The 24,733-nt window shown below is 60.7% G+C and overlaps 1 protein-coding gene across 1 annotated transcript in view; it reads left to right on the forward strand.

Annotated features, from left to right (window-relative positions):
* Positions 1-1,623: 1,623 nt before the first annotated feature.
* The window catches only part of SCARA5 (scavenger receptor class A member 5), a gene marked incomplete at its 3' end in the record, with an annotated part of 35,831 nt that continues 12,721 nt past the window's right edge, over positions 1,624-24,733 (forward strand). Inside the window, exons 1-5 of the mRNA XM_084280966.1 lie at positions 1,624-1,759; positions 3,682-3,800; positions 6,934-7,062; positions 14,780-15,454; positions 23,536-23,616. Coding sequence (XP_084137092.1) covers positions 3,689-3,800; positions 6,934-7,062; positions 14,780-15,454; positions 23,536-23,616 — 997 coding nt within the window. The remainder of the gene's footprint in view (positions 1,760-3,681; positions 3,801-6,933; positions 7,063-14,779; positions 15,455-23,535; positions 23,617-24,733) is intronic.

Raw genomic sequence — 24,733 nt, forward strand, 5'->3', positions numbered from 1 at the left:
CCCCATGGTCCCAAGGTGCTTTCCCCCAGCTCTGCCCTCCTCTGTTGTGGCAGCAGGGGCTGGCTCCATGGGCTCACTCCAGTCTTGGTTAACCAAGCTCTGTCAGGAGAAATCTCCTGGCAACCAGCATCTTGGGGGTACCATGACCCCCTTGAGACCTGTACAGCCCCAAGTGCCTCCTCTCCAAGCCAATAAAGAGCTTTCTCTGAGCAGACCTGGGCTGAGCCTGTCCTTTCAACCTGGGCATGGGGGTATCCAGCCCTGGAGAGCACACAAGGGGCTCCTTGAATCATCATAGAATCATAGAATGGTCTGGGTTGGGAGGGACCCCAAGGATCCCAGAGCTCCAGCCCCCCCTCCAGGGATCCCCGCATCCCAGCTCCTATGGGTACCCCTTTTCCCAGCTCCCACAGGGATCCCCGCATCCCAGCTCCTATGGGTACCCCTTTTCCCGGCTCCCACAGGGATCCCCGCATCCCAGCTCCTATGGAGATCCCCTTTTCTCCCTGTTCCGGCTCCCATAGGGATCCCTGCATCCCATTTCCCATGGGTACCCCCTTTCCTGGCTCCCATGGGTACCCCCCATCCCTGCTCCCACAGGGATGCTCCTCTCCCGGCTCCCACAAGTACCCCCCATCCCGGCTCCCACGGGTACCCCCCGTCCCCGCTCCCACAGGGATGCTCCTGTCCCGGCTCCCACGGGTACCCTCCATCCCCACTCCCACGGGTACCCTCCATCCCGGCTCCCACGGGTACCCTCCATCCCCACTCCCACGGGTACCCCCCGTTCCGGCTCCCACAGGGATGCTCCTGTCCTGGCTCCCACAGGGATCCCCCTTTCCAGGCTCCCACAGGTGCCCCTATCCCTGCTCCCACAGGGATGCTCCCACCGCGGCTCCCACGGGTACCCGCCATCCCCACTCCCACAGGGATGCTCCTCTCCCCGCTCCCACAGGTACCCCTCATCCTGGCTCCCACGGGTACCTCCATCCCGGCTCCCACGGATACCCCCATCCCCACTCCCACAGGTACCCCCCATCCCCGCTCCCACAGAGATGCTCCTGCTGCGGCTCCCATGGGTACCCCCCATCCCGGCTCCCACGGGTACCCCCCGTTCCAGCTCCCACAGGGATGCTCCTCTCCCGGCTCCCACGGGTACCCCCATCCCCACTCCCACAGGGATGCTCCTCTCCCGGCTGCCACGGGTACCCCCCATCCCCGCTCCCACGGGTACCCCCCATCCCGGCTCCCACAGGGATCCCCCTCTCCCGGCTCCCACGGGTAACCCCATCCCCGCTCCCACAGGGATGCTCCTCTCCCGGCTCCCACGGGTACCCCTATCCCCTCTCCCACAGGGATGCTCCCACCGCAGCTCCCCACGCCCCAGTCCAGCTCCCCACTGCCGGGGCGGCCCGATGCCGGCGAATGGGCGGCGGGGGCGGCCCCGAAGGCGTGGGGACCCCGCCCCCCCCCCCCGCCCCCCAATTCCCCTCCTACAAAACCCTCCCGGCCGAGCGGTCCCTGCTCACAGCTGCTCAGCACCGCAGCCGCCTCCGCGCATCACCCACCCCACCCCCCCACCCATGGGAGGCTGGAGGGGAGCGGCGGCCTCTCTGCGCCCGTGGGGAGCTGGTGGTGAGGTGGGGGGTTCCCCGTGCTGTCCCCTTGTCCCCCTCACCATGGCAGAGCCCGGCGACTGAGAGAGGCGGCCGGGGACGGGGCCACGGGAAACTCGGTCCCGCGTGGGTTCTCCTGCCAGGTGAGTTTTGGGGAGGGGCGGGGGGGGGGGAGAAGGGAGACACGGAGCCCCCGGAGAGGGGGGTGGGATGGGAGTAAACACCCCATCCCCCCACACACACACCCCCCACCCTCCCGTGGGGTGGGTGTGGAGGGGCTGGTGCCTCCCCGAGCATCCCTGCGTGGGGACCCCCCACTCCCCGGGGGCTGCCCCTGCGCCCCCAGCCCTGGGGTACAGGAGGGGGGGAGTGGGGTTTGGCTCCATGATGCTGTGAGACCCCCTCCCCAAGGGTTACATGGGTGATGTACCCCCGTGGGAGTGGGATGCCAGATGGGGGGGGAGTCCCTGCCCAGTCTGCTCCCAACGGGACTGGTTTTAACTGGGAGGGGGGCTGGCAGAAGCTGGGGGTCCCCGTGGAGCACAGCACCCATGTGCTGCTAGTGAGAGGGGGCTGGGGCTGTCACAGGAGTGCATGGGATGAGTTTGGGAGTTCTCAGCAGACCCCACTTAGGGGGTGATTTTTAACCCCCTCCCACACCCCATCTGAGTGAAGCCAGAGGGGGAGCAGCCCCCCCAGTGCCACCACCATGGACCTGGCCTGGGGAGCAGCCCGGGGAGGTGGTCCCAGCAGGGTCAGACCCATCGGGGTACCTAGAGGTGATGTGGGTGCAGGGCCCCCCCAAACCTTAGGGGGGGAAGAGGGATGCTGGTTACACTGACCCCCCCATCTCCCCAGCCCTGGGGAGGGATGGGCATCCAGGGGGTGCCTGGGGGAGGCCACCGAGGCTGGGCAGGCACTGGGCATGTGGCCAGGTGGGTGTTAGGAGCCCCTCCAGGTCAGCAAGAGAGGGGTCCTTGGGGGTGGAGGGTGTTTCATGGTCCAGCTGCTGCTGGGGGTGGTGGGGACCCCCCAGTCCAGCCTAGCAGCTGCTGCTGGGGGTGGTGGGGACCCCCTGATCGGGTCCAGCTGCTGCTGGGGGTGGTGGGGACCCCCCAGTCCAGCTGGGGGTGGTGGGGACCCCCTGGTCCAGCTGCTGGTGGGGGTGGTGGGGACCCCATGGTCCTATCCAGCTGCTGCTGGGGGGTGGTGGGGACCCCCCAGTCCAGCCCAGCTGCTGCTGAGGGTGGTGGGGACACCCCGGTCGGGTCCAGTTGCTGCTGGTGGGGGTGGTGGGGATCACCCGGTCTGGCCCAGCAGCTGCTGCTGGGGGGTGGTGGGGACCCCCCGGTCCAGCTGGGGGGTGGTGGGGACCCCCCGGTCCAGCTGGGGGGTGGTGGGGACCCCCCGGTCCAGCTGGGGGTGGTGGGGACCCCCTGGTCCAGCTGCTGGTGGGGGTGGTGGTGGCCCCATGGTCCTATCCAGCTGCTGGTGGGGGTGGTGGGGACCCTCCGGTCCAGCCCAGCAGCTGCTGGGGGGTGGTGGGGACCCTCCGGTCCAGCCCAGCTGCTGGTGGGGGTGGTGGGGACCCCATGGTCCAGCCCAGCTGCTGGGGGGTGGTGGGGACCCCCTGGTCCAGCTGCTGGGGGGTGGTGGGGACCCCCTGGTCCAGCTGCTGGTGGGGGTGGTGGTGGCCCCATGGTCCTGTCCAGCTGCTGGGGGGTGGTGGGGACCCCCCAGTCCAGTCCAGCTGCTGCTGGGGGGTGGTGGTGGCCCCACGGTCCTGTCCAGCTGCTGGTGGCCCTCCAGCTTCCCCCTGAGAGGGTCCATCCCCTGTTTGGGGTACTGCCCTGCCCAGCCTGGGGCCACAGGCTGGTTTAGAAACCCAGATGCCCAGCAAGAGCCCCAGGGGGGTCACTTGGCAGCAGGTCCATGCCCACCCCCAGCCCACCCCACGCTTCGTGGTGACGCAGGGTATGGGATCAGCCCAGATCGAGCCCTCCCCACATCAGGATGTGCCCCAGCCCCCCCAGGACCCCCTGACAGCCCTGCTCTGCTCCACCAGCAGCAGGATGGAGAGCAAAGCCATGTACCTTCACACCTTCAGCGAGAGGGAGAGCGGCTCCACCCTCGAGGAGCCCTTTGAGGGGAGGAACCTCTCCAAGCTGAACCTCTGCGAGGATGGTGAGTCCACCCCTGGCTCTGTGTGTGTCTGGGGGGGTGGGATTTGGGACCTGGGGAACGTCTCAGGGGGCTCCTGGAGCTTGGTGTGCTCCAGGAGCAGCTCAGCAAGCCTGGTCCTGCAGGAGTGAAGGCGCCTGGTCTCAGCTGGGTGCTCAGCTCCCAGGGAAGCAGAGTGAAGGAGCCAGCCCTGCTCAGGGTGAGGAGTGTGTGTGTGTGTCCTGGGTGGAGCAGGAGGCTCATCTCCCCCTGGGAGGAACACCAGGGGAATTCCATCACAAGGAGGGTTCTGTGCCTCCTCCCCTGTCCCCCTGCTCCCACCTGGGTGGGCTGAGGGAGCTCTGGGGGTGCCCAGGGTCTCCTTTCAGTGCTGTGCTCCAGGAAAGCCCCTTTGGATGCTGAAGATGGACTTTGGGGGCTTTGAGGGTTTTTTTTTCCCTTCTTCTGAGCTTTCCATGGGCTCTTGTCTGGAGATGCAGCACAGGGGGATGGGGACACCAGGACTGAGCTGCAGGACACAGTGGGACCTCCCTGTGTCTCCTGCACATCCCAACTGGCCTCTCTCAACACTGTGGCCTTGCTGAGCTCTTTTCCTCCTCTCTTGCTGTCCAGATCTCACCAGATCCCACCTTGGTCTCCAAGAAAACACCCCCAGGGATGGTTTCTGTCCCCAACCCTGGCTGGGAGATCCCAGGGTGGAGAGCTGTGGGGATGCTGGAGGGACTGGTCTTGCTCTGAGCAGGATCCCCAGCACCACAGGCATGGGGCAGGGGCGATGGGGAACCTGGTTTTAGGCTGGTGGGACCTCCCTGGGCTGTAAGGGGGGAGCTCTGGGTGGTTCCAGAGGACACCAGGCTGGGAGGCACCCAGCCCTGGCTGAACTCCTGGGTGCCTGCACAGTGCTTGTTGCAAGAGGAGATGAGATGTGGCTCTCTGGGGGTCCTTGGGGGGGGTCTTCTCGTGCCCTCCAGCCCCCAGGATGGGGACAACTTTGAGTCCAGAGGGTGCATCCCCCACCCAGGTGACAGCTGAGTCTCGATGCCATTCCCCAAACTCCCCTGAAGCAGGTGACACCCCCTCCCCCTGCCCCCCATCCCACCTTAGGGCAGCAGAAAGAGGGGGTGATCCTGCCCTGGGGGCTGTCCCCATGCTGGGGAGGGGGTCAGGGGGATGGTGCAGCCTGGAGGAAGGGATGCTGGAAGAGCTGGGAGGGCAAACTTGATGCCTTCCAAGCTGAAGACCACCACTCCCAGCATGGCTCTGCTCTCCTTGACCCCCTTGGAGCACCCCCAAGCCTTCCCAGGGGCTTGTTGGGGGGGGACAAACCCTGGCTGTACCCCCAATAATCGGGTGGGTCACAGCTCCAGCTCCCCTGGGCATGGGCAGGGGGAGGAAATATTTGCTTTTCCCCTTGGTTACTGGGCTGGGAGCTGCTCAGAGCTGTTGTGGTAACCCCACTCACACAGCTGCATCCCTCCCAGAGCAGAGCAGGGGGGAGGGGGTGGTTCAGGAGGGGGGTGGTTCAGGGCAGGGGGCCAGCTCCTCCCTGAGTGTCCCCCCCAGGACCTGATCTAAGTGTTAATGTCAGGAAAACATTGTGGTTTTCCTCATCCCATCCCATCCCATCCCATCCCCCCCAACCCCCCCTCCTCCTCCTCCTCCTCCTCCCCTCAGGCTCTGGCTGCTGCCAGAGGATGGGAACTGTGTGCTGGGGATGGATCACAGGCTGGGGAGGGGTCCCTGAGGGGTGGCACCTCCTCTTTGCACCTGAACTGGGGGGCACTGTGCACCCCACATCCCCCTGGGGATGCCCATGGGTGGGGCTGTCAGCCAGCCTGAGCTCAGCACTTCACCCTTTCACCACCACTGTGGGGGCTGGAAGCTGTTTTTGGGGAGCTCCCTGTCCTCTGGAAGGACAGACACACGGACAATCAGCTGGGGAAGGGTCCCTGACAGCCCCCCCCCACCTATTATACTCCATCTCCAGCCCCCTGAAGGGTCCCACAGGGAGCTGAGCTGCTCCCCAAAGGGTGGGGTGGGGTGGGATGGGGTGAGGACCCAGCCCCAGCAGCGATGGTCTCAGCTGGAAGAGGGGTTCACTCATGGCCAGGGGTGAGCAGGGGGTCCTGTGTCCCCCCCTTCCTGCCCCCAGGAGGTTTGGCTTTGGGCTCATGGAGCTTTCCAGCTTCTCCCTCTCTTCTGGCTCCATGGGGGCTCTGGGGTGGGGGGGGGTGGGGGTGGGGGGGAAGGGGGCTGTGCTGCCCCTCAGGGCACAAAGGGGTGGGGTGGAGGCACCCCAGTGATGAGGGGATGGGACTTTTGGGGTCTCCCTCCTCCTTTTGTTGGTGTCTCCCTGGGGGCATCTCAGGTCTGGCAAGGGGACAAGCCAGGGTGGTGCTGGCACACACGTGGCATGAAGTTGCTGGTCCTCAGACCCATTGTGTTGGGTACCCAGCACCCCATCCTGGCAGCACAGGGGTCACCCAGAGAGCTGAGGGGTTGGGATGGGGCATCACAGCAGCTTTGGGGCTGGGGGCAAGGGGATCTGGTCAATGGGGATCAAGAGCTGAAGGGTGGGACCCAGGGGGCCATGGGCAGCCTCTGCTCAGTGTCTGTGGGGACAGGACAAGGGGTGATGGGCTCAAGTTGGAGCCCAGGGAGTTCCCCCCAATGTGGGGAAGAACTTCTTCCCAGTGAGGGTGAGGGAGCCCTGGGACAGGCTGCCCAGGGGGTGTGGAGTCTCCTTCTCTGGAGAGATTCCAGCATTCCCTCAGCATGAACAATCTCTTCCTCCTGCCTACTCTGCATCTCCCTGGGGCTTCAAACCATCTCAAGTCCTTGAGTTTAATCCACCACCCCTTGTTCTACCTCCCTCCACCCCCTCATCACTCCCTGGGCAGGGATGGTGGGAGCTGGGATGCAGGGTGGGAGCTCAGCAAGGGTGCTTGATGCTGATTGTTCTCCTGCCCATGATCCCCACGGGGTCCTTTGCCCCCCCCATACCAGCTCTGCCCACGGTACCCAGACCCACAAGCCCAGCAAGGGGGAGATCAGGCCCTTCCCTGCCTCCAGCATCCCTGATGAGCAGGGAGATGGAGCCCTGGTGCTGCCCCTGACCCCCTGCTCTGTCTCCCAGGTGCTGGGGGGAGGATGAAGGCAGCAGGATGCTGCAGTCGCCTGGGCTCCTTGGCAGCCCTGAAGTATGCTGTGGTGGGGCTCTACCTCCTCGTCTTCCTCATCCTCGTTGGGGTCTTCATCCTTGCAGGTAAGGGCTGAAGATGGGTCATCCCTCTGTGGTACCCCAGGGTGATGCTCCCCTGGGCAGGACCTGAGAGCTGTGGGTGTAGGAAGAGCTGCTGCTGCCTCTGCAGAGGTGGCTGGGAGGGTTTTCCCTGCCATCCAGGGGAGGAAAAGATGGGATCCAGCAAAAAAAACAGGGTGTGGAGGTGATGCCACTGCATCCACAGCCCTCTTCCAGCTCCTAGGGGATGGTGACATGAGCCACACTGTGTGTCTGGAGCAGCTTTAGTCTGAGCAGCACAGCTAGGGGGGCTGCAGGGTCTGAGCAGCGTGTGCTGGGGGTGGGGAGACTCACACTGGGGGGCTTGGATCCTCCCCAGGGGGAGGAGAACCCACCCTGGGGTAGGGACAAGCCCTGGCTCCACCAGCCATGGAGGTGCAGGCAGCTCGTGGGCAGCACCTTATCCTGGTGCAGCTCAGCCCACAGGTGCTGGTGAGGCTCCTGCCTCCTGCCTCTCCCTTCTCTGGTGGTTTTTAGGTGGGTGCAGGGGTGGGAAGAGGCTCACAAACCCCTCTAACTGCTCCCAGCCCCAGCTCAGCCCTGGGGACAACATCCCACATGGTCCCCATCACCACCACTTTGTTGCCCCTGTGGTCACAGTATGTACCCCCACCCCCTTCTCACCACCTCCCTGCACCCAAACCACTCCCCAGGTGGGGCTTGGGTGGGTGTAGGGGGGGTCTGGATAGGTGGGGGGGTGTCACAGAGAAATGCCCCCACCAAGGACCAGCTCCTGGCATCCCACCCACCTTCAACCCCAGCATCCCAGGGCTGGAAGGAGGGGGTGTAAGACAGCCCCCCACCCTCTTTCCAGCCCCAAATCTGCTCTCCCAGGCTGGGAAAGGCTGGGTGCTGCCCCCACACCATCCCATTGGGATGTGGGGTGGGAAGGGGGGGGGGGATACCCTGGATTTCACCCCTTAACTCATGCTGTGGTGATGCCAGCACCACCAAGGCAGCCTGAACCCTGCCCAAAGAGCAGGATTAGCCCTTTCCCTGGGCTGGGGAAGGGGCTTGGCTGGGTGAGGGGGGGCTTGGATGGGTGGATGGGGCCTTGGATGGGTGCCATAGGGAAATGCCCCCACCAAGGACCAGCTCCTGGCATCCCACCCACCTCCTTCCCACCTTCAACCCCAGCATCCCAGGGCTGGAAGGAGGGGGTGTAAGACAGCCCCCCACCCTCTTTCCAGCCCCAAATCTGCTCTCCCAGGCTGGGAAAGGCTGGGTGCTGCCCCCACACCATCCCATGGGGATGATTCTCTGTGCCCCAGGCAGCTGTGGGGTGGGAAGAGGAGGGGGGATACCCTGGATTTCACCCCTTAACTCACGCTGTGGTGATGCCAGCACCACCAAGGCAGCCTGAACCCTGCCCAAAGAGCAGGATGAGCCCTTTCCCTGGGCTGGGGAAGGGGCAGAGCAGTTCTTTCCTCTGGAATGCTGAAGCCTGTCCTGCTTGTTTCTTGCATTCCATTGTCTGAGTGTTGTTGTTGGCCCGGGAGAGGCTGAGTGAGGGATGCCATGGATTGTGCAAAGAGCTGGGGACAGGCCCTCTTGTCTCACCCCAAAGCAGCTCCAGCAATAACAAGAACATCATGGCATCAGCTGAGGGGGGAGCTGGAAAGGGAAGGTGGGGGGGAGGAGACTCACAGTCATTAGAGCTCCATCTCCTGGAGCCCCGTGGCTGGGGGGATTTTGGGTGTCAGTGAAGCCCCCAGTGAAGCCACCTCACCTCCCAGATGTGGACTGGGAGCTTGGAGGAGGAAGGCAAAGCACAGAGGAAACCCTCCTGTGGTTGCTCTCCCTGTGTCTTGAGCCCCAGGCTGAGCCTCTGGCTTTGGGTGTCACTGACTCCCAAGGTCCTGAGCCAACCACGCCTGGAGCTGCCTGATCCCATCAAGGAAAACAGCCCCAGAACACAGGCACAGGCTGTTCTTGCAGCAGGGTGAAGGGCAGTTTGGGAGCAGGACACCCCATCTGGGTGGGAACCACGTGGAGACAACCCTGATGGTCCCCAGCATCATGCTGGAACCTCAGTGCTGGGTCTGGATGGTCCTTGGAAGACCAGGACTCGTGGGGATGCTCAACTGTTGGGGATGCTTAACTGTGGAGAGCTTGGAGAGCAGAAGTGAGCATGTCAGAGCTGAGACCTGCCCAGCATCCCCCATGTCATGGAATCACAGGGTTGGAAAAGACCTTGAAGAGCATCAAGTACAACTGATGGTCATGCTGGAACCTCAACACTGGATGTAGATGGTCCTTGGAAGACCAGGACTCGTGGGGATGCTCAACTGTGGAGGGCTTGGTCTTCCCATGGAGCATCTTGGAGAACAGGAGCCAGCATATCAGAGCTGAGACCTGCCCAGCATCCCCCATGTCATGGAATCACAGGGTTGGAAAAGACCTTGAAGAGGACCAAGTCCAACTGATGGTCATGCTGGAACCTCAACACTAGATGTGGATGGTCCTTGGAAGACCAGGACTCGTGTGGATGCTCAGCTGTTGGGGATGCTTAACTGGCTTGGAGCATCTTTGGAGAGCAGGAGCCAGTGTGTCAGAGCTGAGACCTGCCCAGCATGGAATCATGGGATCACAAGGTTGGAAAAGACCTTGAAGACCATCAAGTCCAACCAATGGTCATGCTGAAACCTCAACACTGGATGTATCAATCCATTGGGTCCTTGGAAGACCAGGACTCATGGAGATGCTCAACTGTTGGGGATGCTTGACCATGGAGGGCTTGGAGCATCTTGGAGAGCAGGAGCCAGCATGTCAGAGCTGAGACCTGCCCAGCATCCCCCATGTCATGGAATCACAGGGTTACAAGGTTGGAAAACACCTTTAAGAGCATCAAGTCCAACCAATGGTCATGCTGGAACCTCAGTGCTGGGTGTGGATGGTCCTTGGAAGACCAGGACTCATGGGGATGCTCAGCTGTGGAGGGCTTGGTCTTCCCATGGAGCATCTTGGAGAGCAGGAGCCAGCATATCAGAGCTGAGACCTGCCCAGCATCCCCCATGTCATGGGATCACAAGGTTGGAACAGACCTTGAAAAGCATCAAGTCCAACCAATGGTCATGCTGAAACCTCAGTGCTGGGTGTGGATGGTCCTTGGAAGACCAGGACTCGTGGGGATGCTCAGCTGTGGAGGGCTTGTTCTTCCCATGGAGCATCTTGGAGAGCAGAAGTGAGCATATCAGAGCTGAGACCTGCCCAGCATCCCCTATGTCATGGAATCATGGGGTCACGAGGTTGGAAAAGACCTTGAAGACCATCAAGTCCAACTGATGGTCATGCTGGAACCTCGACACTGGATGTGGATGGTCCTTGGAAGACCAGGACTCATGGAGATGCTCAACTGTTGGGGATGCTTGACCATGGAGGGCTTGGAGCATCTTGGAGAGCAGGAGCCAGCATGTCAGAGCTGAGACCTGCCCAGCATCCCCCTTGTCATGGAATCACAGGGTTACAAGGTTGGAAAAGACCTTGAAGAGCATCAAGTCCAACCAATGGTCGTGCTGGAACCTCAGTGCTGGGTGTGGATGGTCCTTGGAAGACCAGGACTCGTGGGGATGCTCAACTGTGGAGAGTTTGGTCTTCCCATGGAGCATCTTGGAGAGCAGGAGCCAGCATGTCAGAGCTGAAACCTGCCCAGCATCCCCTATGTCATGGGATCACAAGGTTGGAACAGACCTTTAAGAGCATCAAGTCCAACTGATGGTCATGCTGGAACCTCAACACTGGATGTAGATGGTCCTTGGAAGACCAGGACTCGTGGGGATGCTCAACTGTGGAGGGCTTGTTCTTCCCATGGAGCATCTTGGAGAGCAGAAGTGAGCATATCAGAGCTGAGACCTTCCCAGCATCCCCTATGTCATGGAATCATGGGATCACGAGGCTGGAAAAGACCTTGAAGAGCATCAAGTCCAACCAATGGTCATGCTGAAACCTCAACACTGGATGGATCAATCCATTGGGTCCTTGGAAGACCAGGACTTATGGAGATGCTCAACTGTTGGGGATGCTTGACCATGGAGGGCTTGGAGCATCTTGGAGAGCAGGAGCCAGCATGTCAGAGCTGAGACCTGCCCAGCATCCCCCATGTCATGGAATCACAGGGTTACAAGGTTGGAAAAGACCTTGAAAAGCATCAAGTCCAACCAATGGTCATGCTGAAACCTCAGTGTTGGGTGTGGATGGTCCTTGGAAGACCAGGACTCGTGGGGATGCTCAGCTGTGGAGGGCTTGGTCTTCCCATGGAGCATCTTGGAGAGCAGGAGCCAGCATATCAGAGCTGAGACCTGCCCAGCATCCCGTATGTCATGGGATCACAAGGTTGGAAAAGACCTTGAAGAGCATCAAGTCCAACAGATGGTCATGCTGGAACCTCAACACTGGGTGTGGATGGTCCTTGGAAGACCAGGACTCGTGGGGATGCTCAACTGTTGAGGGTGCTTAACTGGCTTGGAGCATCTTTGGAGAGCAGGAGCCAGCGTGTCAGAGCTGAGACCTGCCCAGCATCCCCCATGTCATGGAATCCTTGGAGGGCTTGGAAGGCACCTCAAGAGATCATCGTTTCCAACCCCCTAATGTCCCACCAGAGATGCAGGCAGAGGCCCAGCCTTTAGTGAGGAGGATGAGCTCTTACCCTGCTCCTCGGGCTGGGGAGAGGCCCAAGGCACCCACGATGCTGCAAGAGGAGCACCCCTGATGCCCTCCCTGCTGTCCCCATGGCTCTGATGAGGCCCCTGCCCACAGCAGGTCCCACCTGGAGCAGGCACCATCCTACCCAGGGTGTCCAGCTCCCATCCCTGATGCTCTCTGAAGAGCCACCATTCCTTGGCTGCTCCCCAAAAAGCACCTCTCACCCCACTGAGGGTCAGGGAGGGGATTGTACCTCTCATCCGTGCCCTCTGCTGCCAGCATCCCATCACCCTGGGACCAGCCACGTGGAATGGGGATGCTGCTGCCCATCCTGCCCGTGGGAAAGGAAGGAAATCCCACTCATCCACCCCAGAAAGCAGGGACAGAAGGAAACACCCCCCTCAGGAAGCTTCCCAGCAGGGCTGGGGGGAACAACCCCCCCCCAGGGATACCCCCCAGACATGTGCTGGTGTCCCCAGCATGTGAAGTCAGTGGGTTTTGGGGAGGCAGCTCCCCCCCCCCCCAGAGCATCCTTTGGAGGCCAGCTGGGGCAGGTGTCCCTGGTGCTGGGTGGAAATGGGTTAGAAAGTGAGGAAATGGTTAAAAAATACCAGGAACCACCTTGGAGCTGGGGAAACTGGATGGTTTGGGAGATGGAGCCTGCTTTTAATACCCTCCCCAGCAAGCCTGGCCATGGCTCTCTGGCTCCTTGGGGGTTCACACCCCCTTTTCTCCCCATTCCTGCCCCCTTCCTCACCCATCAACCCCCCCCTTGAAGTCAGGGCTCTGATCTTGCCTGGTTCATAGTGGGGTTTTCCCCAAGTTCTGGGTTAAATCCCAGTGCTGGGGTGTTGGAACCCAAATCCCTGCCTGGCCCTGGTCTTTCCTTGCCAGTTGTCCCATCTTGGGGTGGTCCTGGGCACCTCCTTCCCTACCCCTTGTGAAACAACACCCCCCCCCGCCCAAAACATGGTGCCCACTGGTTGCCTGGTGCTAACCAGCAGCAGGATTCATTAGTGGGGGCTAATTAATTAATCAGCAGATGTAAGATGCTTTTGGTACCTGGAAGATGCTCAGCATCCCCCCCAGTGGAGCTGGGGGGGCAGCTACTTGTCCCAGACCCCTTCCCAAACCCAGCAGGTCCCCCCCAGCACTATGGGTGGCCCCCAGCCCTTCGTGTGTGCAGGGCTGCTCTCACCCTCTCCTTACTCCTTTAACTCAAACCAGATGCCTCCAGCTTGGTTTCTCCACCATGGAAACCAGGGGCTGAGCTGCCAGGATGGTCCCATGGCCAAAACCCCACCACAGCTTCAAGAACAATGGGGATTATTATTATTATTATTAGATTCTGGGTGTTATTTTTAAATTCTTCTCATTATGTGCCTGGCTTTGTCCCCCCAAACCCCGTTGGAGACCCAGTCCTGAGGCAAGGCAGAGGGAGAAGAAGGTATTCCCCTGCCTGGATCTGAGTTTTTGGGGATGCAGAAGGATGGTGGGGGCTGGGATGAGGCTTTACTGGGTGTTGCTGGGCAGGGGATTGCTGGAGTGGCGCTGGGAGTTGATAAGAACAAGAGATTCCCCCCATAATTTTCCCTCTCCAAATCCCATCTCTGCGCTCTGGGAGCTGGTGTGAAGCCAAGAGGGGCTTGGGCTGGGGATGCAGGGGTAGGTAGGGGGTGAAGGATGCTCTGGGGTGGCTTTCCTTCCTTGGGAAGAGGCCTGGCATCCCCAGGATGAGGGATGCTCCTGAGGCAGGGTGGGTTTCCTCCCTCCTTCCTGCTTTTGGGAAGAGCCCTGGGCTGTGGGATGTGGCATTTGGAGGCTGTTAGAGCCCTGCAGACCTGCAGAGCTGGCCAGATGGGCTTCATTAGGGAGCCAGGGACTGAGCTCCAGCCCAGCATCCTCAGCCAGGAGGGGAAACCTGATCATGAATGAAAATTAAACCCTTGGCAGGGGGAAACATGCTTGGGAAGGGCTGTTTTTAGGGAAGGGAAGCGGATGCTGTTAGCAGCCAGTCCTCTGGCTGGGCAAAGCCACCTGGCAGAGCTTCACAGCACCGTGTCCCACCTGGCAGAGCCACCCCAAAACCTGGAGCTGCTGGGATGTCCTTCCTGGCTGAGGTGCCTCCTTCTCCACCCCTTCCTCAACCGACCTCCTTCTCCAACCATAGAGAAAACTGTGGGGCCAAGGAGGGGCTGATGGGGTGAAGCTTTGGGGGGTTTGAGGGGGGGGGGGGTTCACCTCCAAGAACATGGGGATGCTGGAGTGCTCCTTGGGAGGAAGATGGGGTGGCACCTCTCAGGAGCATCCCCACTTCCAGAGAGGGGGTGGGTGCCCCATTCCTGGGGGTGTTCAAGGCCAGGTTGGCTGGGGTCCTGGGCACCCTTGTGTAGCTCCAGGCCTGGAGGTTGGTGTCCCTGCCTGTGGCAGGGGGTTGGAGCTCTGGGACCCTTGGGGTCCCTCCCAGCCCAGCCCAGGCTGGGATTCCATGATTAACCATGACCATTATCCAAGCAATGGGGGGGGGCAACCACCATCCCTCAGTGGCTGCTCAGCCCAGGGGAACCCCAACCTCTGCTCCATCAGCTGGTTAAAGGCAGAGGAACAACCCAACTGTGGGATCCCCAAATGAAGATCTGCCCTTGAGGGCACAATCTGGGGTACAGCAGGTAGCCCAGGGGCAGGTAGACCAGGCAACCTTGTGTAGCTCCAGGCCTGGAGGTTGGTGTCCCTGCCCTCCTGTGGAGGTTGGAGCTCTGGGACCCTTGGGGTCCCTCCCAACCCAGACCAGCCTGTGACTCCAGGATTCCCTCTGTCTGTCCCCAGCAGCAGCAGCAGCAGAGGAGGGGCAGGTAGCCCAGGGGGAGGTAGACCAGGCAACCTTGTGTAGCTCCAGGCCTGGAGGTTGGTGGCCCTGCCTGTGGCAGGGGGTTGGAGCTCTGGGACCCTTGGGGGTCCCTCCCAAGCCCAACCAGTCTATGACTCAATGATTCTATGCCACAGTGTGGTTCTGATGACCCCTCCTCTCCCTCCCTTGCAGTCTCCAGGCCGCAGACATCCCCCGAGGACCTGAAGGCCCTGATGGGGAACGTCAACCGCCTCAACGAGACCTTCCGGGACGTGCAGCTGAAGCTGCTGCACCTCCCTCTGAAGGGGGACGTGCTGGACCACATCTGGAGGCTGCAGGACCTCCTGCAGAACCACTCCGACTCCTTGTTCCTCGTGACGGGCTCTCTGCAGAAGCTGGAAGGGCTCCTCTGGAGCCTTCAGGCCCAGGCCAGCCACACGGACAAGGCCGTGTCCAACCTGTGGGACAGCCTGGCCCAGCAGAGCGACGTGGCTCAGCAGGAGGTGGCCAAGCTCTGGGTGGAAGGCAACAGCAGCTGGTTGCTGCTGAGGCACCACGACCACCTCCTGGCCCAGCTGGGCAGCAGGGTGGAGAGCCTGAGCGAGCAGCTGGCGGGGCTGAGCGGGGCCCTGGGCGCCGTCAACAGCACCTTCTCCTACGAGGTGGGCATCCAGCACAGCCGCATCCAGGACCTGCAGGTGCTGGTCAGCAGCACCACGGAGGACGCCCGGCAGATGAGGCTCGTCCACGTGGCCATGGAGAGGCAGCTGAAGCAGGAGCTGGCCATCCTCAACAACGTCACCGAGGACCTGAGGATGAAGGACTGGGAGCACGCCGTGGCGCTGAGGAACGTCTCTGTGATACGGGGTAAGATGGGAGAAACAGACCCCCCAACCCCAACACACACACACACACACCTCAGGAGGGGTTCCCTTCAGAGGGAGGGTGGCAGGAGGAGGAGGAGGTGGTGGGGGTTGTGATTTGGTGGTTTGGGGAGTGGTGGGAATGGCCGCTGTGGTAGGGGGATGTCGCAGGGTGGGGATGTCCCATGGTGGGGATGGGGAGAAGGGCTCCCCTCAGCCTCCTCTTCTCCAGGCTCAACACCCCCAGCTCCCTCAGCTGCTCCTCAGAGGATTTGCCCTCCAGCCCCTTCCCCAGCCTGGTTGCCCTTCTCTGCACTCGCTCCAGGACCTCCCTGTCCTTCTGATGCTGAGGAGCCCAGAACTGGACCCAGCACTCCAGCTGCAGCCTCCCCAGTGCCCAGCCCAGGGGCACAAGCCCTGCCCTGGCCCTGTGGCCACGCTGGCTCTGACACAAGCCAGGATGCCCTTGGCCTTCCTGGCCCCCCGGGCACACTGCTGGCTCCTGGGCAGTCCCAGTCCCCCCACACCCCCAGGTCCTTCTCCCCAGCAGCTCTCCAGCCGCTCTGCCCCAGCCTGTAGCGCTGCTGGGGGTCGGGGTGTCCCATGGGCAGGACTCTGCCCTTGGCCTGGTTCAACCTCAGCCCCTTGGGCTCAGCCCGTGGCTCCAGCCTGGCCAGACCCCTCTGAGGAGCCTCCCCACCCCCAGGCAGACCCACAGCTCCTCCCAGCTCAGTGTCAGCCCCAAACTGACTGAGGGAACACTCAATCCCCTCATCCAGCTCACTGATAAAGATGACCTTGCAGTGTTCAGGTGTCCCCATTGCCTTGGATGCTACTCCAGATGTTCCCCCATCCATGTTGAGAAAAAAGCTCCCAAGGTCCCCTGGGAAAACGCTTCCATGTCCCTCCTGACAGGCTCCAATCAGGCTGGTTTGGGTGGGAAGGGACCTTAAATCCCATCTAATCCACCCCCCTGCCGTGGGCTGGGACATCTTCAACCAGACCAGGTTGCTCAGAACCCCATTCTGGATGTCTCCAGGACCTCCCACCTCTCTGGGGAACCTCTTCCAGTATCTCACCACCCTCATTGTGGTCCCATAAACAACCCATCCCTGCTGTCACTTGACCTTTGACCCTACTTTTCCTGTCACCCTTTTATATAGCTACACCAGCCATCCCCTGCTCAGTCTGCTGAGCATCTGAAGCATCTTCTTCCCCTTCCTTAATGATCTGGAAGGTCCAGCCAGTTGTCCCACTGGTGAGCATAGCTGTATGGCCAGGGTTAACCATCTGCTTGGACACTTCTCCCTCTCTGATGTCAGGAGTTCCCAGTAGATTCACATCTTGCTGTCCTGCTGCTGTGGCATCACCCACTTCCCTGCATCCCTACATCTCCTAGGACACCCCAGCTCCATGGGAACCAGATCAGGTGGAGGTGTCTGCATGGGGGAAACCCAGGTCTGCTGTGGTGGATCCCAGCTCAGTTACTTGCTGTGACTGGGAAGCAGCTCCAGAGATCCTAAGAGGTGAAAACAGGAGAGGGAGTGGAGGGAGCTGCACTCCTTGGGAGCATCTTGGGGTGATGGGGAAGGGAAAAGGGTTGGGTTATTCTTGAGCCAGGCAGCAGAGTCACGAGCATCCTTGTGATTTATGGGGCAGGAGAAAGGGGGGAACCTGATGAATCACTGGGCAGCAAAGCCAGGAGAGGCTCAGGGCAGCCCTGTTGCACCTTCTCACCTGGCTGGAGCTCCTTGCTGCAGGATTTCGTGGGGACAGAAACCCAGCTGGGCCCAAAAGGTGCTGGATAAGTTAGAGGTTAAGAAGAGGAACCAGAGAAGAGCCCAGGGCAGCCTCTTGGGGGGCAGAGTGAGAGGGTTTGGGGCAGCTTCTGCAGCAGAGGAGGTGCAGTGGGCTGTTCCTCTGCTGCAGAACACTCAGCCCCAGGCAGAGCCTTATTCCAGATGAAACAGCAGATGGGGAAGGGAGGGACCAAGGCCAAGGGATGTGCTCCCTCTGGCTGTCTGCTGAGCTGGGACCAGGGGATGTGGTTTGAACCACAGCAGCTGCATCTCCTCATCCAGGTCAACCATCACCTTGAGTAGCATCAACTCACCAGGCTCCTTCCCCTGGTCCCTGGGGGTCCGTGGGCTGCTGTGACCACTCTGCATCCCCTGCTCAGAGGTTCCCAGGGCTGCCCTCTCTCCTCCCCTGTGGCTGCTGGGAGGACATCACCCTTTCTTTTGGGCTGAAGCCACCTTGCAAAGGATCTGTGGTGGAGCCCAACACCCATGCACCATGTCACTCCAATTAACACCAGCAAATAAAGCACAACAAGTCCCCTCCCAACAGGCCAGCACCTGATTTATCAGCTGCTGCTGACACATTCCTGGCACCTCCTCCTCTCCCCATCCCTCCTCCCTCTCCTCTGGCTTGTCAGCTGGATAATTTTAGGCTGGGCTTCCCATCTGAGCTTCACCCCAAACGTCCTCAGCTCAATCTGCTGTGGTCCCAGCTGGATTGGCACCAGCAAAGCCTGGGAGATGCAGGGCTGTCTGCTTCCAGGGTGTGTTTTCCTTCCCCTCAAGACCTTCGCTGCTCCAGCTTTTGAGGCTGTTTGCTGGTGATGGCAGCTTAGGGAGGTCCCCCAGGCTTGTCTCCAGCATCTGAGCTCGCCAAGCAGCTCGTGTGCCTTGGAGAAGGCTTGGCCCTCCCTGTGCAGAGGGGTCTCTAGGTCTTCAATAACGCTGTCACCAAGAGGCAGGATGCCCAGGGTCCCCCACCCGCCTGGATCTGCTGACACAGCTCCCTGGGTGGGATGGGTTGGCTCTCAGAGGGGCTGGTGGGGCGACTGCAGCGATCCCATCTGGCCATCAGATCTGTGCAGGTCAGGAAAAGCCCTCAGAGGAGTGGGTGACAGGCAGGACACTGAGCTGCCCTCCAGAGAGACCTGGCCAGGCTGCAGAGCTGGGCAGGGAGAGACCAGATGAGGGTCAACAACAGCAAGTGGGGAGTCTGGCACCTGGGAAGGAATAACTGCTGGGATCAGGACAGGCTGGGGGGAGCTGCTGGAGAGGAGCTCTGGGGAGAAGGACCTGGGGGTGCTGGTGGGTGACAGGGTGGCCATGAGCCAGCAGTGTGTCCTGGGGCTGAGAGAGACAATGGGATCCTGGGGGCATCAGGAGGAGTGTGGGCAGCAGGTGACAGGAGGGGATCCTCCCCCTCTGCTCTGCCCTGCTCAGGCCCCACCTGGAGTGTTGTGTCCAGTGCTGGGCTCCCTGGGATCAACCAGCCAGGGATCTCCTGGAGAGAGTCCAGAGGAGGGACAGAGATGCTGAAGGGCCTGGAGCATCTCCCCTGGGAGGAAAGGCTGAGGGAGCTGGGGCTGTTCAGCCTGCAGAGAAGAGCCTGAGAGGGGATCTGATCACTGGGGATCAAGAGCTGAAGGGTGGGACCCAGGGGGCCATGGGCAGCCTCTGCTCAGTGTCTGTGGGGACAGGACAAGGGGCGATGGGCTCAAGTTGGAGCCCAGGGAGTTCCCCCCAATGTGGGGAAGAACTTCTTGCCAGTGAGGGTGAGGGAGCCCTGGGACAGGCTGCCCAGGGGGTGTGGAGTCTCCTTCTCTGGAGAGATTCCAGTCCCTGTCCTAGGGACCCTGCTTGGGCAGGGGGTGGGACCCCCTGGGCTCTGGGGGTCCCTTCCCACCCCTGTGATCCTGTGATTCTATGCCCCCAGGGGTTTTGGGGAGGGTTTTTCTCCTCTGCTGCTGCAGGGAGCAGCCCAGCCCTGTGCAGGCAGGAGGATGAAGCATCTGGGCTGGAGTTTTCTTTCTGACTGCAAACTGTGGGGTGGGGACCAGCTTGGCAGGGTGCTGCTCAGCCTCTCCCAGTCCCCCCTCCCAGTGCTCCTCCATCCTCCACCCCAACTGCTTCCCATCCCACCAGCTCTCTCCATCTCTGCTCCTGCAGCTGCCTGGGTGTAGCCAAGAGAGTTTCTGGGGGCTGATGGACCCACTGGGCTCATTCCTGTGGGAATAACTGAAGGATGAATGCCAAAACCTAGGAGCCAGCAGCCAGGATCAGCCCAAGGGTCTGCCCATCCCCCAGCCCTGTTTCTGACCCTGGGGATGAGTGAGAAGGGAATACTGGACAATGTGTCTCCTCCCAGGCTGTGCTCTCCCAGCCTCCAGCTCTTAGAGTGTTACCCATGGTCATCCTCTGTGAAACCTGGTCCTCTGCTTAGCCTGTCCGTGTCCTTGAGCTCCCCAGTGTCCTGTGGGGTGGTGTTCTGAGGTGGGGGAGGAGAAGGGAAGGTGAAGATTAGTGGAGGGGAAGGGGAAGAGGGGTGGAGGGGAAGGGAAGGGGAAGGGGAAGGGGAAGGGGAAGGGGAAGGGGAAGGGGAAGGGGAAGGGGAAGGGGAAGGGGGAGGGGAAGGGGAAGGGGAAGGGGAAGGGGAAGGGGAAGGGAAGGGGGAGAAGAGGAGGGGAAGGGGGGGAGGAGAAGAGAAGGGGAAGGGGAGAAGAGGAGGGGAAGGGGGAGGGGAAGGAGGCGAAGGGGGAGAAGAGGAGGGGAAGGGGGAGAAGAGGAGGGGAAGGGGGAGAAGAGGAGGTGAAGGGGAGAAGAGGAGGCGAAGGGGAGAAGAGGAGGGGAAGGGGAAGAGGGGAAGGGAAGGGGAAGAGGGGAAGGGAAGGGGAAGAGGGGAAGGGGAGGGGAAGGGGGAGAAGAGGAGGGGAAGGGGGAGAAGAGGAGGGGAAGGGGGAGAAGAGGAGGCGAAGGGGGAGAAGAGGAGGGGAAGAGGGAGAAGAGGAGGGGAAGGGGGAGAAGAGGAGGGGAAGGGGGAGAAGAGGGGAAGGGAAGGGGAAGAGGGGAAGGGGAGGGGAAGGGGGAGAAGAGGAGGGGAAGGGGGAGAAGAGGAGGCAAAGGGGGAGAAGAGGAGGGGAAGGGGGAGAAGAGGAGGGGAAGGGGGAAAAGAGGAGGGGAAGGAGAAGAGGGGAAGGGAAGGGGAAGAGGGGAAGGGGAGGGGAAGGGGAAGGGGGAGAAGAGGAGGGGAAGGGGACTGGGGGGCTGCACTGTAGCAGATGATTCTGAGGGAGGGCAGCTCCAACCCCCATCTGACTGAGGTGCCCCGACCCCTGTTGGGTCTCTGGCAGGATCTGATGTCTGTAACACTCCATCAGCTGAAATTAATGGTACCAACAGATTTTAATTCTGTGCTCAGATACATTCATTCTGTACTGCTGCCTCCTCCATCAGTTCTTTATTTCAGAGGGGATGGGTGATACAGGGCAGCCCAAACATACCCACATCTCCACTCCAGCAAACTGGTGTGACTTGACATCCCTCTTGCCCCTTTGGGGCACCAAAAATCACAGCATCACAGAGCTGTAGGGGTTGGGAGGGCCCCCCAGAGCCCCTGGGGTCCCATCCCCTGCCCAAGCAGGGTCCCTAGGACAGGGGCTGGAATCTCTCCAGACAAGGAGACTCCACACCCCCTGGGCAGCCTGTCCCAGGGCTCCCTCACCCTCACTGGGAAGAAGTTCTTCCCCACATTGGGGGGAACTCCCTGGGCTCCAGCTTGAGCCCATCGCCCCTTGTCCTGTCCCCACAGACACTGAGCAGAGGCTGCCCATGGCCCCCTGGGTCCCACCCTTCAGCTCTTGATCCCCAGTGATCAGATCCCCTCTCAGGCTCTTCTCTGCAGGCTGAACAGCCCCAGCTCTCCTCAGGGGCTGGTCAGCCCCACACCATCTCTTGATGCACTCAGGGGCTTCCTACTGCTTATTTATTTTCCCATCTCTTCAGCTTTCCCTCCTCCAGCACAGCCCTCATTACACTCAGCTCTCCTGGGTGTCCATTGTTCTCCATGTCCTTCTGTCCTGCCAATGGAGAATGAGGGATGTGTCCCCAGGGTCCATCCCCACGTCCTCACAGAGCCTGGAGATGTGGGGAGAGGAAACCCAGGGCAAGCTGACATGAGACTTCCCCATAGTCCTCTCCCAGCCCTTGACCATCCCCAGCTTGGGATGTGTCCCCAGGGTCCATCCCATGTCCCCACATCCCCAAGATGTGGGAAGAGGAAACCCAGGGCAAGCTGACACCATACTACCCCATAATCCCCTCCCAGTCCTTGACCATTTCCAGCTTGGGATGTGTCCCCAGGGTCCTTCCCATGTCCCCACAGTGCCTGGACATGTGGGGAGAGGAAACCCAGGGCAAGCTGACATATGACTTCCCCATAGTCTTCTCCCAGTTCTTGACCATCCCCAGCTTGGGATGTGTCCCCAGGGTCCATCCCCACATCCCCAGGATGTGGGGAGAGGAAACCCAGGGGAAGCTGACATGAGACTTCCCCATAGTCCTCTCCCAGCCCTTGACCATCCCCAGCTTGGGATGTGTCCCCAGGGTCCTTCCTATGTCCCCACATCCCCAAGATGTGGGGAGAGGAAACCCAGGGCAAGCTGACATGAGACTTCCCCATAGTCCTCTCCCAGCCCTTGATCATCCCCAGCTTGGGATGTGTCCCCAGGGTCCTTCCCATGTCCCCACAGCACCTGGAGATGTGTGGAGAGGAAACCCAGGCCAAGCTGGCCCCATACTACCCCACAATCCTCTCCCAGCCCTTGACCATCCCCAGCTTGGGCTGTTTCCCACGTTGGCTGCAGTTCATCCACTCAGGAACCTGCTAATTTCTCCCTAACAGCTCCAGCTCCCTAATTACCCACGCTCCAGCACTGCTGAACACCCATCCTCCCCCCTCCTCCTCTTCCTCTCCCCATCCCTGTGTGTCACCACATCGCCTCTGGCCCTGGCTGGCTGTTTGCTTCCTGCACAACTGGGAGGTTTAGGGGATTTCTAGGAAAACCAGCACTTAACAGCCTCCAATTATCACCCTGGGAGGACAAAGACCAAATGACCCCCAAAGGCCTCTCCCTGCCCTATTTTCCCATCATCCCATGATTTCTTTTTCTTCCTCCTTTTGTTTTTTTTTTTCTTCTTTCTGCCTTTTTTTTTGCTGTTCAAATTCCTTCTTCCAATTGATTCAGCTCTTAATTGGTTTCAGCTTTGGGCACTTGGCCCTTTGCAGGCTGAGGAACACGATTCTATCACTGGGTTGGACTTTCTGCTCCTTCACTTGAGTTTATGTGGAAAAGTCATCACTGGTGGCTGGTTCCTGATGAGATCAGGGGTCATAGAACCACAGAGCTGGAGGGGTTGGGAGGGACCCCCCAGAGCCCCTGGGGTCCCACCCCCTGCCCAAGCAGGGTCCCTAGGACAGGGGCTGGAATCTCTCCAGAGAAGGAGACTCCACACCCCCTGGGCAGCCTGTCCCAGGGCTCCCTCACCCTCACTGGCAAGAAGTTCTTCCCCACATTGGGGGGAACTCCCTGGGCTCCAACTTGAGCCCATTGCCCCTTGTCCTGTCCCCACAGACACTGAGCAGAGGCTGCCCATGGCCCCCTGGGTCCCACCCTTCAGCTCTTGATCCCCAGTGATCAGATCCCCTCTCAGGCTCTTCTCTCCAGGCTGAACAGCCCCAGCTCCCTCAGCCTTTCCTCCCAGGGGAGATGCTCCAGGCCCTTCAGCATCTCTGTCCCTCCTCTGGACTCTCTCCAGGAGATCCCTGGCTGGTTGATCCCAGGGAGCCCAGAACCCTCTCCTCAAAGTCCATCCCATTGCTGTCCAAATGCATTTCTTTGGGGGTTTGGTTTCTTCATTTTGCTTCACTGGAGATGTCACAACTCTTGGTGAAAAGGAAATCCCAAGGAGACTGGAATTCCCCATGGAGCCACGCTCCAGGTGGAACCACAGGAGATGCAAGGTGGAGTTCTCTGGGCACAATGCAGGTTGATGGGGTCATGTTTGGGCTGTGAAATCCACAGGTGATGGATGAAGGCTGCTGGCAAGCCTTCCTCACTCTCACTGTGCCCCTGTCCACAGGGCTCTGGTGTTCACTGGGGGTCCCATGACCCCTGATAAGTGGTAACGGATGGTGAAGGGTGGGTGGGTGGGTGGATGCTCTCAAGCACCTGCTGCCTGGCTGCAGAGCTGGGGTGCTGATGGTTGCCCTCCAATGCCTCTTGTGTTTCAGGGCCACCAGGACCCAAAGGAGACCAAGGCAACGAAGGGATGGAAGGTGAACCTGGTCTTCCTGGCCTGCCTGGGCTGCGAGGTAAGGAACAGCCCATCCAGGGGGTCCATCGCCCTGCAGACCCTCACCCAAACTCCAGAAGGCCAATGGGACACCTCCTGGTGACTTCCCAACCTGTCCCTTGAGACATCACTGGCTGTGCATGAGTCTTGAAGAACAAGAAGACCAACCTGTTGACCCTTCTCCTGCCAGACTGTTGGTCTTTAGGGGCCATAGAATCCCAGAACCCCAGACTGGGCTGGGCTGGGAGGGACCCCAAGGGTCCCAGAGCTCCAACCCCCTGCCACAGGCAGGGACACCAACCTCCAGGCCTGGAGCTACACAAGGGTGCCCAGGGCCCCAGCCAGCCTGGCCTTGAACACCCCCAGGGATGGGGCACCCACCACCACCCATCACCAAGCCCAAGACAGGGGGCTGAAAGGGTCCATCACCCCCAGGTTGGTGCCCCCAGGCTCCTTTGACAGAGTCACCACCCCATCCTCACTCACACCAAGTCCTTACAAGGCTCCAGGGCTGGTCCCACTGCCTGACCCCCCCTGGCAGCACAGAGGGACACAGCGTGGGGTCCCACCAGCCCTGGCAGAGGGCACTGAGCCACTGCCTGCAGCTCTGAGGCTTCTCATAGGACAATTACTTTTCCTCCAGTGCCAATTTTCCCCTTTCTTAACTACAACCATTGTTTGTGAGAGGAATTCAATTTAGAAACCAAGAGAAGCCACCCCCCCCCCTCCACCCTGGGAAACAGGACCCTGCTTGAGCCTGGTTCTAATTTGAGCCCAAAGCTCAGGAGGACTGGCTTTGCATCCAAGAGCTGGGGATGGTGCAGAGCTGGCAGAGTCACTTTGGTGAGGGCTTTTTGTCCCCAGAAGGGTCTTCCCTGTGGAGGAGACAGGATCCATCATGCCCAGGGTATGGGATGACTCCTCCACCCAGGGTGTCCAGCCCTGGCTTCCCCTTGGCTGCTGAAGCATTGAAGAGAATCCTAGAACCACTGAATGGTTTGGGAAAGACCTTCAGGATCATTGGGTCCAGCCCTGCTAGGTCCAACACCACACCATGTCCCCAAGTACAGCATCTGCTCCTCTTTTAAACCCCCCCAGGGCTGGGGACTCAGCCCCCTCCCTGGGCAGCCTGTGCC

This window comes from Gallinula chloropus, assembly GCF_964237585.1.
Source record: "Gallinula chloropus genome assembly, contig: HAP1_SCAFFOLD_341, whole genome shotgun sequence".
Taxonomy (NCBI): Eukaryota; Metazoa; Chordata; class Aves; order Gruiformes; family Rallidae; genus Gallinula; species Gallinula chloropus.